Genomic DNA, 15368 nt, shown 5'->3' on the forward strand with positions numbered 1-15368 from the left:
TGGTAAATCTGCTTTTCAGAAGGTTCGAATGTTTGTGACGCTTTGTGGTCAGATTTTGGCAAATTATTTTACGTTTTGGAGACTGTATGACGTGAGAACTGCCTTTTGCGATCGTTTCAAATCTGTGACCCATTTTTAAGTTTAAACAAAAATAATCACATGTTACAGCTTCACTTTATGTTGATCAGTCAAAATTTATCAATGGATTTACTTTTTTCAAGCACATTAACTGCCAAAAAAATAAACCCTGCATCTTTCAGATCATTTTACTTGAGATGGGAACAATGAATAATAAATGTGATGAAAGAATAAGCCGCAGATGATTTTTTTTTACCTTGTCAAAACTCAGAATAATAATCAAATTAAATATTGGAAAGTACATTATTTGACAAGGTTTTTCTTGCGGTGTAGTGGCGTTTTCCGTACAGTGCTGTGGCTTCTTACTGTAACTACTGACTGATTTTAAAGCAATCAGCCTCAATAAACTTTTAAAAAACACTCACGGCTTTTGTGCTTCAATTTGAGAGTTTTGTGTTTCATGTCTGTGTCATCACTGGAACGAACAAAAAATGACAAAGTTCAACGTCTTTTCTGTTGTCACAACAGCCTCAGAAAGTGAAGCCAACGACGTGATTGTTAGTGAAAGGACTTTAAGACAGAAGATTGATATGGCAAGTTTGTGCTGCCAAAACGAAAGTTACGACTGTCTGCCACGGACAAAGCCTGGAGCTCACTCACCCGCTACGGTTCTATGAATCCCGGATGACCGCCAGAGGCGGTGCATAAAGCACTGGATGATCATCCTTGCGCATACACAGGTCGAGAATTAATAACAAAAAAGTCACCTTTGACCCCCCGGTGGCTCACGTGAGTCTATATAGTCACGCGACACCGGGAGCTCAGTCCCTGGAAACCTTCTCGCAAAGCACGAGACTTCCGAGGGACCGGATGCTCTGGCGGTCATCCGGGATTCATAGAACCGTAGTTACAGTCGTAACTTTCGTTCTATTTCATCCCTACTGACCGCCAGAGGCGGTGCATAAAGCACTGGATGACGAATACCAGCAGAGTCCCGAGGAATAGACAAAACCATACCTCAATGGGACGCAGAAGAGTGTTGCCGGAGAACCTGTTCCAGCGGTTGTGGAGAAACCACATTCACTCTGTAGAATCTTGCAAATGTATTCGGGGATGTCCAAGAGGCCGCCGCACAGATCACGTCCAAGGACACCCCGTTCATAGCGGCCCACGAAGTTGAGAGCCCCCTTGTGGAGTGGCACCTCACCCCGGACGGCAACGGTCGCCCTTGTCAAGTATAGGCTTCCGTGATTACATCAACAATCCAGCGCGCGAGACGCTGTTTGGACAGAGCCTGGCCCTTGCGCGGGCCGGCAAAACAAACAAACAGGCTCTCAGACTTGCGTATCAACGCTGTAGCACGCACATATGCCTCAAGCGCACGGACAGGACACAGCTGTTCGGCGGCAGATCCCGCACCAAAACGTGCAAGTTGTAGCGGGCGGTTGTGCCCCTCCGACAAAATCACCTTTGGAACAAAATCTATATTCGGCCAAAGGGAAACCCCAGAGTTGTCGGGGTGCCAACGAAAACAGGAGTCTGCCACGGACAAAGCCTGGAGCTCACTCACCCGCTTCGCAGAGGCCATCACCAGAAGGAATGCCGTCTTCATTGACAGCCATTTAATGTCAACCTGCGACAGAGGCTCAAATGGAGAGGATCGCAACGCCTCCAGCACCAGGGACAGGTCCCAGGCCGGGGCCACGGACCGGGCCGGCGGATGCAAACGCCGAGCACCCTTTAGAAAAAGGGAAATATCTTGGTTACGGCCAACCGAGAAACCATTCCACCCCACATGCCCACAAGAAATTGCGGCAATGTATACCTTCAGGGTAGATGGAGAGCGCCCCTGGCCAAGTAGCTCCTGCAGGAATGCAAGCACCGTTGACACAGCACAATGTACTGGATCCTCCCCGCTTTTGCGACACCAGGCGTCAAACAGTTTCCACTTGCAGGAATACAGAAGACGGGTAGACCGGGCACGAGCATTGCTTATTGTGTTCCCAATCTCCCCGGCGTACTTCGAGAAGGTCAGGCCGGGCCCTGCAGCGGCCATACCCAGAGCTTCAGGCGCTCGGGATTGGGGTGCAGAATCTGACCCCCTAGTTGAGAGAGGAGATCCCGCCTGGGGGGGAGAGGTCTCGCTGTGCCGCAGCAGAGCCTGCGCAGCAAAGGAAACCATGTCCTCCCTGGCCAAAACGGGGCCACAAGCAGGAGACTGTGGCCCTCCTGAAAGACCCTGAGAAGCGTCTGATGAATCAGGGGGAATGGGGGAAATGCATAAAGCATCGTCCTCGGCCAGTCGTGAGCCAGTGCGTCCTGACCCAGTGGGCTGGCCCTGTCTGCCAGCGAGAACCACTGAGGGCAGTGTGTCGCGTCGCGGGAGGCAAAAAGATCCACCTGTGCCCTGCCGAAGGTCTCCCAAATGTCCCTCACCACCTCCGGGTGAAGCTGCCAGTCCCCCGGCAGCGGCCGATGGCGAGACAGAAAGTCCGCGGACACATTCCAAACCCCCGGAATGTGAACAGCGCTCAGACTGGCAAGGCGCGGGGTAGCCCAAGTCAGGACCCGTTGTGCAATCCTGAACAGGGTCACCGACCCAGTGCCGCCCTGGTGATTTATGTGAAAAACCACACTGGTGTTGTCGGACCGTACCATGACATGACGGCCGCGCAGGTGTGGCAAGAAATGGCGCAGCGCTAGCTCGACAGCCAAGAACTCCAGCACATTGATGTGCAGCCTGCTCTGCCTCTGGGACCATGACCCTTGCACCATCCGTGCCTGCCATGTCGCACCCCAGCCTAGGAGGGATGCGTCGGTGTACACAACCTCCCGTCTGGAAGGAAGAGGCCCCAGCGGAACGCCCTGTGTCATAAAGGCCTCGTTCCGCCACCTGCATAGAGACACCCGGCATTGGGGAGATACGGGTAGCCGCTGCCGCCTGTGATCCTGACGTGTGGGATCCAGGTGTAGGCTGTTGAGCCACATCTGAAGGGGGCGCAAAGACAGCAGCCCCAGAGGAACCACCGTTGCGGCCGCAGTCAGCTTGCCCAAGAGGCTTAGGAACAAGACGTAGGGAAGAGAACTCCCCTGTCGAAAGTCCCGCAACATTCCCAAAATATCGTCCACCCGCTTGGGCGAAGGGCGTGCAGTCGCTGTATGGGAGTCGAGGACCATGCCGAGGAAAGTTGCTACCTGTGACGGCACAAGGCAACTCTTTGCCAAGTTCACCCGCAGCCCCAAGTTGGCCACGTGCCTGAGCACAATCTCTGTATCTTGAAGCGCCTGCTCGTGACTGGGCGCACAAATGAGCCAGTCGTCCAGATAGGGCAGAATCCGCAACCCCTGGGCCTGCAAGGGGGACAAGACTGCAGCGACGCACCTTGTAAACACTCGAGGGGACAGAGATAACCCGAATGGCAGGACCCTGAACTGGAAGTGTTCTCCCCGGAAAGCAAAGCGGAGAAACTTCCAATGTGGCGGTGCAATGGGGACATGAAAATATGCATCCTTCAAGTCTACTGTTGTGAACCAGTCGCCTGGGGAGATCGCCTGGAGCACTTGTCTGACCGCCAACATTCTGAAAGGGAGTACCTTTAAAAACATATTTAGACCCCTGAGGTCCGGAACTGGGTGTAAATCGCCCGTCTTCTTGGGTACTAAAAAATAACGGGAATAAAAGCCCCCTGGATCCAGCAGGGGGTCCACAGGAACTATCGCCCCCTTGTCCAGCAAGGTGCGAATCTCCTGAGAGAGCGCCTGCGCCTTGGCCGAATCCTGAATAACTGTCATTCGGATCCGACCAGGAACAGGAGGCCGGCGGCGGAACTGCAGACGATACCCTTCGGACAGCGTGGCCAGCACCCAAATATCTGGGGAGTGAGCCGTCCAGTACTCCAGCTGTCCTGGGGAAAAATGTCCTACCGCCGGCCCTGTGGCCTCATCTGGAGGCCCCTCGACCCCGCCCGGGTTTGTGGGGGCCACGGCCGGGCTGTGAGGAACGGGACGCACGAAATCCAAATCTTGGGGCCTGTTGCAAGTCTGAGTCATGATGGGGCGGTGGTGTGTATCTCCGTGAAGGAACGGGAGGGGCGGCCTGAGCCGGTAGATGAGACCCCCGCCTATGAAGCCCCGCCAACTGTTGCCGTGTACGGCAAGCCTGGGCCGTGCGCTCTAAAGCCTCCAGGGCGGCCGGGCCAAATAGTTCTCCGGGAAGAACTGGAACACCCCTCAAGGTCTTCCTACTGGCCTCAGAGAGCGGAGACTGTGCCAGCCATACTTGGCGGCGAGCTTGCACTAATGTAGAGAGCAGTCGCCCTAGTTCCCTTGACATGAGGGCAAAAGCCTGCAAGGAGGCATCAACCAGCCCATGTGTTGGTTGGTCCACTGGCCCCGTCTCAAGGGAAACCGACAGGCCAAGCATTAAATGAGACAATGAGTTCCCAATGCGACCCATACGAGCTCCCATGTCGTACGCCTTACACAGAAGGTCGTCTGTAACACGGCACTGTGGTCGTGGACACCGGGCATTAGTCCGTAAAGTCTCCTCTGGGCGGACGATGATGTCCCAGGCCAAGCTTCTGAGGATCCTGCATCAGTGCCAAAACCCTGCCATCTGAAGTAGGCCTCGAAAATGCCTTTGGGTCTGTCCAACAGGCATGCAGTTCCTTAATGTACTCCTCCGAGGGAGGAACTGCAAAGTGGGACGCTGCAGCCTGGCGCCGAAAGAAGGCGCTCGAGGGTGCCGCCTCATCCCGCGGAACATCCAGCTTTAAGCGGGAAAGTGCCGTCCGCAAAGCCGCTGTGACAGTGTCATCACTGTCGGCCTGAGAGCCGGCAGAGGCCAGTGAGCCAGATTCTGAAACTCTGGAGCTCAGAAGGTCAGAATCCAGCTGAAACTGCGTGTCTGAAGCAGCCACAGATATGACATCATCATATACTGAGGCTGTGCCATGCCCCTCATGCCGTTGTGCCACCACACGACTGGCATCAGTCTGGAGAGTCTGGATAACTCCCCGCATTTGGGCCAGTTCAGATGTCAGCGTGCTCACTTGAGCCGCTAACTTCCCGGGGCCCTTCTTTTTCTTAAATGGGGGGCCGCCTTGAGTAGCCGTGGACGGCCGCTTGAGGCCCCCAGTCTGGCCAGCTGGTAACTGACTCGGAGGCGCCACAGACAACCAGTCTGAAGCGTCCTCGAAAGCCGCCAAGCGCGCCACGCGCACAGACCGGGGCATAACCGAACAGTTGGAGCAAGCATCATCGGAGAGTGCCTCCCGAAGATGATCCACTCCAAGACAAGCAGGGCAGAGATCATGCCCATCGTCAGGCTGCAGCGGCGCCAGGCAGGACCGGCAGCACAGGGAATCCAGCATGATAAGACCGGAGCCAATAGAGTCGGGTCGAGCGGAACGCCACTAGCGACTCTAAGATGTAAAACCTCTTACCTACCCCGGTAAGAGGGGCGCAGCGGGGTCAGGTCGAGCAGTGAACGCCACTAATGACCCGCTATATGAGGGGACACCGCGGGGTCAGGTCGAGCAGGGAACGCCACTAATGACCCGCTATGTGAATGAGACGTGCGGGATCAGACTGAGCTGAGCACGCCACTAATGACCCAATGTAAACACAAAACCAGCTACATGTAACCACCAGGTCGAGCCGAAAACGCCACCGCTGGTGTGTAACTGGCTGAAAACAAAGCAGTTCAGAACTAATGATCCGAAAACGGCTATAGTTAGAACTTAGAGCCGCGCGGCTGTATCAGTAAACCAAACAACCGGCTTTAGCACGGATAAACACAGAACCGGGTACAATTGTACGGTTCAAATTCAACAAAAAACTACCGAGCGCACGGCTACGGCGAAATGCATTAAAGGGGTACTTACCAGTCGTAGAAAACAACGTAAATATACCTCCTATTGCAACAGGTCCGACACGCTTGTGCAGCCCCAGGAGGGCGAGCGAACTCGCTGCACCGACTGTACCACAGTCACAGGGCTAACAGGCTACAAGCGGCAAAACGAACCAAACTTTGTGGGAAAACAGCAATATTAGCCGAACAACCACGTATACAACCTGCATGCGAGAAGGTGAAAAGGGACTGAGCTCCCGGTGTCACGTGACTATAAGATAAGATAAGATAAGATAATCCTTTATTGTCCACACATGGGGAAATTTCATTGATACAACGCAGTAGATACAGAGGAAAAGGACAGATCACAGAATATAAGAAGTTTAAAAAAACACTCTCTATATAGACTCACGTGAGCCACCGGGGGGTCAAAGGTGACTTTTTTGTTATTAATTCTCGACCTGTGTATGCGCAAGGATGATCATCCAGTGCTTTATGCACCGCCTCTGGCGGTCAGTAGGGATGAAATAGAACTAATGTTTACTGGGACAAACGTTATGGATTAATACGTTGATTACTTCCCCCAAAGTTAGACAGGCCCCGCCTCCATCCGAGGTTATATCGTCATCAAATTCTAAAATATAAACTATTGAACCTGTGCACCTTTTGGTATTAATGTAGCTAAATGCACTTGTTGCACATGTGAAACCTTTAAAATGTTGGAATTTCCGATCAAAAATGTATTGCATGTCCTTCAAAAATGTTTAATTTTCTTTTGAATAGTTTTTAAAAAGATGATTTCAACATTTCAATGGAAAAGTGACTCAAAATCCACAGGAATCATCACTGACAGACTTTTTATTTCTTTATTTTCCCTGATTGGTTTAAAAGTAATACAAACATTAACTTCACTTTTAAAACTGGATTCCCTTTGCGTTTGTTCAAGTTAGTCTCATTCAGAAGAAAATCCATAAACACATTTAAACACTATAAAAATACATTTATATCACACAGAACATCTCGACAGTGTTAATCTCGTGAACCTTTGTTATTGTGGCTGGAAAACACAAATTCTATCGTTTTATTACAAACTTAATGGTTAAAGTTGTACAATTTAAATGATAATAAATACAAAATCACTGAGTTCTTTTGAAAAGACTTGTATAAAACTGAACAGATTTAAAGGTGCATTATGAAACATTTTGTCATTCCACTGTATTTATATTTAAAGTCAGAATACATTTCTAAAATGTTCTGTTGTAGCTTTACTTCAGTCGTTTGAATTGAATAGATGTTTGTTGTTATAAATATATATATCTCCAAACTGTTGAGCATTCCTGGCAAAGGGATAATATCTCCATGGTGATGAGCAGGAAGCAGATTCTCCACCAAAAAGTTATGTAGTGCACCTTTAATTGACTTAATTATGCATTATTCCGGATTTATAAAATACTTTTGGAAACTTGCACATGGTATAACTTGAAATAATTAAAGTGTGTGGAGGCTTTGTTTGTATGCACCAGCAGAGGGCGCAAGGAGCTGCAAGTCGCACGAGGCAGGTTAAATCAGGCTAAAATAGAAGCCGCTAGCGTCAAAGTTGATTAGAGAAATGAGAATGAATCTGGTGAGTGCAAATGGGCTGTAAAAACACAGAGGAGAATTTCCTGGATTATCGCCTCATGGTGTCATTGTGTGAGTGAAAGAAAGTGAGACTCCAGGGGAGTTTTTGAAGAGCAAACGCATTAGATGGTGGTTAAAGCCATCACATTTGAAACATTCAGAGCCTCAATATTAAAACAAACATTTTAAATAAAATACATTTCAAGTCTAAAATGAAAATAAATATAGTGCAAATGTTAACTCAAGACACAATTAACTCCGTCCATAATCTTTAAAGTAAAGCTTTTTTTTTGTGTGTGAAAAGTTTAGAAAAAACACACCTTTAATGCTACACAGACTGCATAGTTTAGCTATGTTAAAATGAGGCACAAAAATAAAACAAAATTGGCAGGACAGACGTGACACTGTCACTAAAACTAAAATGGAGAATAGCGCCGTCTGTTGGCTGTTCAACAGAAATGCATCTTTGGCATTTCGTCCAGGGGCGGGACTTTGCCTTCTGTTATTTTACACTTTTATTTTTATTAGCAAAAAATGTTTGAATATTTTTATCATATACAAGATTAGGATTAAGTTTATACTTTTTGTTTATTTCGTTAAAATTAGGGTTAAGATCAGGGCTTTAGGGCATGGAATGCTAGAATTCTATAATTTTTCCCTTTTTTTTATTTTAGACAATCAATTATTTCACAATCTGGGTAAAATAAAGGTTTGGATTTGGGTTCGATTTGGGACATGAAATGCTGCTGCCGACTCAGGACAAAATGCTGAACGTAAAAAAATCAAAAAACTGACACATCGGTCGGGCCTTGGACACTTCGGAGTTTGAGGCTAATGCTAATGCTAATGATATTTTCGGAGGCTAATCATTATTAAAATAACACCACAGACTAAAGGATCTTCTCATAAAAACAATCTGGTCGTCTTTTCTATAAATTTGACTTGGTTGTTTTGATTAAAGTTTCAATAAAAGTTAGAGTTAGCTTTGAGACACAAACACCTTTATAAAGCTTCCTCCCGAGAAGTATTCAGCGTGTTCTTTAACATATTGTAAAACATTAAACAAGTTAAAAGTACAAGTCATTCAGAACACTAATTATTGGTCAACAGAAGCCATTTTCCTGCTCAGTTTTAATGTGCCTAATCTTGGTTGCTCAAAGCCAAGACTTGGAACTCTAAAAATGTAGGCAAGATGATAAAACCAGCAGAAACATTACTTTTACTTTTCAGTCCAGTTCCATATTGTTGTGGAATAGAAAGTGCAGACCTGCTCTCCTTATGTAGTGAAGTAAAAATGAAAAGTGTCCAGTGTAAATACTAAGTACAGATTTTACTTACGCACAGTACTTTTACTTTTGGACTTTGATACTTTCCATCAGTGGTAATCATGACCAACTCTGAAGTCATCCAAGTCTGCTGAAGGTGTGTGGACGTTAAAAACACTGAGGAGCACTTCCAGAAAAAGAACGAGAATGGGTCTGGCAATCACTAACTTGGACAGAATGTAAAAAGTAGATTTGGCTGAATCTGGGAGCTTTAAACGTACATGTATTTGAAGTAAAGTCACTTCAATGATCACACTGCTCTACTCCTCTGCCTTCTTTTCTGTCACGTTGTTTTCCAGGTCCGTCTCCGTTTCCCGGCTCTCGTCTTTCTTTGGAGCTTTGGGATCTCGTACCGCCTCCTCTTCCTGCTTTGGCCCCTCCTCTTCCCGAGTCTCCTCGGGGTCGTTCAAGATGACGGTGTCGGGGATGATCTCCACCGCAATCTCGGACGAGTTCTCACTCTCTTTGAACCAAACCGACTTTTGTCCCTCCTTCCTCTTCGGTCGGGTGAGGCCGGACTCAGAGCCGTTCCTAAAAACACCACAAGGAAAAGAACCGTTGAGTTGTGGGGCTAACGTTGGTAGCACAGAGATGCTAACGCCAGCTGTGTAAAGAAGACTTAAAGGATTTTTTTTATTTTTAAGTTGATGTTTCCAATGTTCATGAAGCCGTATTTGCACAACATGAAGCTCGTCTTAGTTTGTGTTGGCATCCCCCAAGGTTGCATACTCGGTCCTCTGGTATTTATCTGTCGACTTAAAGTGGGACAACAACCTAAACACAGCCATTTTTTTTTTCATATATAAAAACGGAACAAAAAAATAACACAAAACGAGAGAGAGAGAGAGAGAGAGAGAGAGAGAGACGGCACACCACCCATTGAACAAAAGTCATCTAGTCCAAAGTTTGTCAAATTTGTAAATTTTTCCTATTAAGACCGACTGTCATCTTTTCTATTTGTCTTATGTCCCACAGCCAAAGTCGAAATGAAGCTGTTAAACTGGGTCAAATCTAGGCAAATTAAAACAACTTTTAACTGTGCATATGACTGAAAGGATTCTCTTTGCATTCTTCTCTTTTATGTCTTAAACTGTCTCTGTGATTTTAATGAATTTTTGTGTGTCGTCTGAAGCACTTTGAATTGCCTTGTGTAAGAATTGTGCTCTACAAATAATCTTGCCTTGGGTCAGTGAGTCTTTATTTGCTTTATTATCTATTTTATTATTGGATTTCCTTTTCAACTCATGACGTCAGAACAAGGCGGGATAAAGTCGAAGGTCTGGACACAGGTCGGTCTTCTCCTCAAAGCGCCTAACGCCAGAATTAGGATTTAGTCATAGGAACTGGTTACACTAATGTGAGACTCATGTGACTCATTCCGATTGGTTCATTGTCCAAAACCAAACCAAAACTTCATATTACAACATGGCATTGTTTGATCACTTTGGTCAAGTTTATGACATTTAAAATCTAAATCTTACATAAGTTTCCTTTAATATGAGAAGAAACGTCACAAATGTACAATTAGTTATGATTATTGACACAACGACCAAACAACAGGGAAATCCTTTTAGTCAATGGTTTTCTGAAACCGAACTTTCCAAATAAAAATAAGTATGTGACATTCTTTATATTTAGGTTTTACGTTTGTGAAGTGTATATTTAATTGAAGTGTAACTTATTTGCTTCTAAAATGGTCACAGTCATTATGTTTTAGTTTTAGTTTTGAACCTGAATAATCCCAAACATAATGACCTGAGCTCTCGGTTGCGGCGGGTCATGGGGCTCGTGCGGTGGATGTGGTTGGAGAAGGTCCCACAGGTGGAGCAGGGTTTGGGGCTGCGTTTGCCCAGAGGAAGCACCTTGCCTTTGGGGAACAAGCCTCCCCAGCGCCCCCTGGAGTCCGGCTCAGTCTGGAAGCCGTCGTTAGTGAACTGCAGCGAGTCTCTGTGAGAGTGAGAGCGAGGGCCCGAGAAGCACTGGACAGGGGCAGAAAATACACCAGTTAGAATGGAACAAGTGGTCAAATACATACAGTAAAAACACAATATAAGAGGAAAAGGACTGAACACGAGGAAGGTTCAGCAGGTATTTTGACCAGCTCGGCACAAATTCACACTGACACTCGTCTAATGGTGAGTTTTGTGTTTTTATTTTTTGGAAAAACAGCACTGTGACAAAATTGGGGACCACTGCGCTCAAGAGCCAAAAGCAGTGCTCTGATTGGCTGCACTTGGGCGGTCGACTGTGTTTGTGGAAAGGGCTTGAGCTATGGACGAGTTAGATTTATTTATAGTACCCATTCTTTGGTTTGAAAATCAGAAACCCCAGATTCAACCACGCCCGCCCGCTTTGTGCACGCCCACCCGCTTTGTGCTCGCCCACCCGCTTTGTGCTCGCCCACCCGCTTTGTGCACGCCCACCCGACGTGACCCTGGTCCAGACCTGGCATATCTTTCCGAGCCCGCCGCCTTTCACGACTCTGGACAGCAGAAACCCGATGACGATGAGACACAACAGAAGCAGAGCAGCCATCACCAAACCCAGCAGAGCCATGTCCCCGGGACGGTACCCCCCACTGGCCGGGGACGGGAGTGCAACCGCTAATACACAACAACAAAAAGACGATTTAGATGTATCTCTACTCAGCTGTGTGTGTGTGTGTGTGTGTCTGTGTGTGTGTGTGTGTGTGTGTGTCTGTGTGTGTGTGTGTGTCTGTGTGTGTGTGTGTCTGTGTGTGTGTGTGTGTGTGTGTCTGTGTGTGTCTGTGTGTGTGTGTGTGTGTGTGTGTGTGTGTCTGTGTGTGTGTGTGTGTGTGTGTGTGTGTGTGTGTCTGTGTGTGTGTGTGTGTGTGTGTGTGTGTGTGTGTGTCTGTGTGTGTGTGTGTGTGTGTGTGTGTGTGTGTGTCTGTGTGTGTGTGTGTGTGTGTGTCTGTGTCTGTGTGTCTGTGTGTCTGTGTGTGTCTGTCTGTGTGTCTGTGTGTGTCCAAACTAACATTTGTTGCTTATTTTTCTTATAAAGACATCACATCCTTATTATTTAGGTATACAATTGTGTTATGGTCAACTTTACGTCACATTCTGATGACGTTCAATGGTTTTAAAGGTCAGTATGTGCAGTTCTGACCTGGGATGACCTGGACCGACAGAGCGGCCGTCCCAAACTCTCCTGTGCTGGTGTCCACAGCTCGCAACTGCAACACACAAAAACAAAAACAAAATTAGGCTGCCCAAAATAAATTGTCTGTTTGCTGTAACCCGACCCACCATTTTTCAAGTGGGTAGGTAGGTAGGTAAAAATTTTTTTTTAAATCTTTGAAGGCAAAAAAAATATCCAAAATTAAATGTATGTTTGGTGTAATCCTACCATTTTTTTTCAAGTGGGTAGGTAGGAAGGTAAATTCTTTTTTTTCTTTTTTTTACTTTAAAGCATAAAAAAATCCAAATTTGTATATAGAATTTGATTAAGAATTAAGTGAAAACTATGAAATTAAGTTAATATTATAATTTATCAAAAGAGATGCTACCGTAAATGTACAAAACAAAAAAATGAATAAGTCCAGCCAATAAACTATTTTTGTACAGGACAAATTATTTTATTTTTTGGCCATTTTCATGTTGTAGAATCGTCGACGTCCTCTTTTCGCTCGCTTCGTCCGGTCTGACACTGACACACTGATCATAGATCCATGCACTGAACACACATGTTGCCGTCGCCATTTTTTTTTATTCTGCCAGTGACACGCAGGGACCGCCAGGGGTCAGGCTTCAACAGACAATGAGTTGAACGTTCTCCGCTCGTGTTAAGTTTCAGTTTCATTTCTTTTTCGGCTTCGTAATATTTTTAGCGAGTTCCAGTGATACAAAATTATTCAACACGGCGCTTTTTTGAAAAAACGGTCGGTGAGTCTGCGAAATATTAGAAAAATAAAAGAATTTGGCATCATTTTGACAAAATGCTGATTTTTTTTTTTCAGTCGGCTATAATTTTGACGGCTCGGTCGGGTTACGGCAAACAGACATATTATTTTGCTCTGCCCTACCAATGTTTTTATTATTTCCTTCTTTAGTTACCAACCTGGAGAGCGAAGGACTCGGTTTTGACGACTCGTTTGAGAATCACAAAACCCTCGTTGGTCACATTCACGTAACTGCTGTACTGAACCTCATACTTTACGTCCGGATTTATGCCCTGAAACAGAAAATAAACAAGGACTGAACAACCAGGACTGAACAACCAGGACTAAACAACCAGGACTGAACCAGGACCAGGTCCAAAGCTATTCTTCACATCCTGTCACCATCAGCATCCTAATTATTATAAGCTCTTTTCACGGTAAAGCTAACAAACATTAGCATGCTAACAACGCACTTCCCGGTTCTCAGAGAATATAACTCTATAATTAGACGCAGACAGCACACAGTGGTCTCAGTTTGACTCTAGAAGCTGCTATTACAATAATCCATCCATTTAATCTCACATGAAAGAAGTTTGATTTAGTTATAAATGATAAATGACCTTGTGGCCATATTGGAACTAGTCGCCTATGTAAACAAAATAAAGGGCTTATAATCAGAACAGTCCTGATCTTTATTGTTGCCGTGCTAACTTATACCGGTATTTGTGATCAGGTCAAACAGAAACCTTCTAAAATTTGAAACATGTCTTGTGGCTAAAATGACGGCACATGTTTGAATCCGGCTACAACAATTCGCTGAATGTCCTTCCCCAGTCTCATCCCTGTTTCTTGCTGCACTGTCCTGTAAAAATAAAGCTTACTGGCCAAAAAGAAACGTAAGAAACTCTTCGTGTGCGTTCAGTGCAGCACTTAAAAATATGAATATACAATCATGAGTTCATGATTCTGGGCTCACAGTGTTCAGTTTTTGTGTTCATAAAAAGGCAAAGATCAAAGCGTAAACACTCGCTGCTTCCTGTAGCACCAATAATGTTCGATCAACTGCAATGTCCTTCTTTCACTTGACGTGTGACTTTGGCCTTAATCGTGAGCTCAGTTATGAACCAACCTGATTGCACAGTTCTGTCTGAGTTTAGCCTGACACCAGAATACAAACCATGGTCAGTGTTTCAGTCTGGATTTAACAGGCCAGTTCTAAACCAGGACTCAACTAAACGTGGTCTAAAGCCAGTCCTGTTACCGTGGCAAAGTCCTCGTCCCTGGCGCGGACCCTGAAAGGCCGGGTGGTGCTGCGGTCCCTCAGCACCAGGCTCTCGGGGACAGAGTTACTGTAGATGAAGCCTTCGAATCTTTCCTTCTCAAAACGAGGAGGACTCTTGCTTTTCTTCATCACCTCGAACACGACCTGCGCCACCGCAAACTGGTCCCGATTCTGCACCTGAGACGCCTGCAACGACACAGAGAGATTAAGAGAGCACCGACTGTTACTGTGTGAACTTTAGCTTTAGTGTAGACACTGTTAGCAACATTAGCACAACAGCATTTATAACTGCGGCGGCTCAGCGCAGGAGCAGGTTTATACTGGGTGGACTGTAGCGTAACTAATGCATATATTAGATATTAAACCATCAAAACACGAGTTTCATGCCTGAGATGTGAGAATGTTCCAGTGAGAACTTTACATCAGAACTTGGTCAATCTGACGCAACATTAGTAAAGAAAGAACTTTGAGGACAAAAGTAGACATGAGCATTTTTTATTTTTTTAATGTCTCTTGTTGGATCATTATGTTGAAGTTTATCATGTGACTTCCTGGTTGAACATGTGACAAATGTGGAGATGAGGTGTGTTTGAGTTCAGCCTCGTCTGGATGATCGAGAGTTTTCTTTGCACTCTTCTCTTTTGTTTGTGATTTTATTAGTTTAGAAAATCAGTTGGATTGATAATTTTTAATTTAGTTAATTTTATTGTATTTCTGTAATTTCTTTGTGATTTGAATGCATTTTTCCTGCTGTGAAGCACTTTGAATTGCCTTGTGTATGAAATGTGCTCTACAAATAAACTTGCCTTGCCTTGCCAGATCGAACACGCAAAGTGTCATTGCCTGATTTTTCACAGTTTTTAAAAACAAATACAGATGTTAGTGAAGTCTCCAAACTTGGGACAAACCTAATTTTAGATCAGTTTTATTTATGCCAAATACTTGCTGTCTGTGAAAATTCTGTATCGAAACTGTTATTAAATGTGAGAAAACAGAGCTGAGTAAAGTCTGACTTAAGTTGTAAAACCTCTAGCTTTGGACAATACAATTATTATTTTGAGTCAAATTAACTTTGCCAAATAAGGAAATGACGAAGACATTCCATAACAAAAAGCTACATAACCGTTTTATTTTCTTAAACTTATTTCATTTTGTTTATCCTTGTTAAAAATCTACCTTTTCTTCACAAACTGAGCTGAGTATTTTAATTATTTGCATATATATTATTGCACTTTGCTGTACAGCACTTTGGGCTTTTAAAGTTGTGCTTTGATAAGGTTTAAACTGAACTTGCTCATAAGTTGTCTCTGCAAA

At 45.4% G+C, this 15368-nt stretch overlaps 1 protein-coding gene across 3 annotated transcripts in view; it reads right to left on the bottom strand.

Annotated features, from left to right (window-relative positions):
• Nucleotides 1–8686: 8686 nt before the first annotated feature.
• The window catches only part of cdhr5a (cadherin-related family member 5a), a 13538-nt gene continuing 6856 nt past the window's right edge, over nucleotides 8687–15368 (bottom strand). The window contains exons 7-12 of one of the 3 annotated variants that reach the window (XM_072465308.1): nucleotides 14034–14240; nucleotides 12952–13065; nucleotides 12001–12067; nucleotides 11308–11477; nucleotides 10630–10853; nucleotides 8687–9405 (exon numbers count right to left, since the gene is read on the bottom strand). In XM_072465308.1, the coding sequence (XP_072321409.1) occupies nucleotides 9135–9405; nucleotides 10630–10853; nucleotides 11308–11477; nucleotides 12001–12067; nucleotides 12952–13065; nucleotides 14034–14240 (1053 nt within the window). In that variant the 3' untranslated portion in view covers nucleotides 8687–9134. The remainder of the gene's footprint in view (nucleotides 9406–10629; nucleotides 10854–11307; nucleotides 11478–12000; nucleotides 12068–12951; nucleotides 13066–14033; nucleotides 14241–15368) is intronic. The other 2 variants (XM_072465306.1, XM_072465307.1) reach the window with 2 other exon arrangements.

This window comes from Eucyclogobius newberryi, unplaced genomic scaffold, assembly GCF_026437365.1.
Source record: "Eucyclogobius newberryi isolate DKJ021-1_F unplaced genomic scaffold, fEucNew1.0.hap1 SCAF_5, whole genome shotgun sequence".
Classification (NCBI taxonomy): domain Eukaryota; kingdom Metazoa; phylum Chordata; class Actinopteri; order Gobiiformes; family Gobiidae; genus Eucyclogobius; species Eucyclogobius newberryi.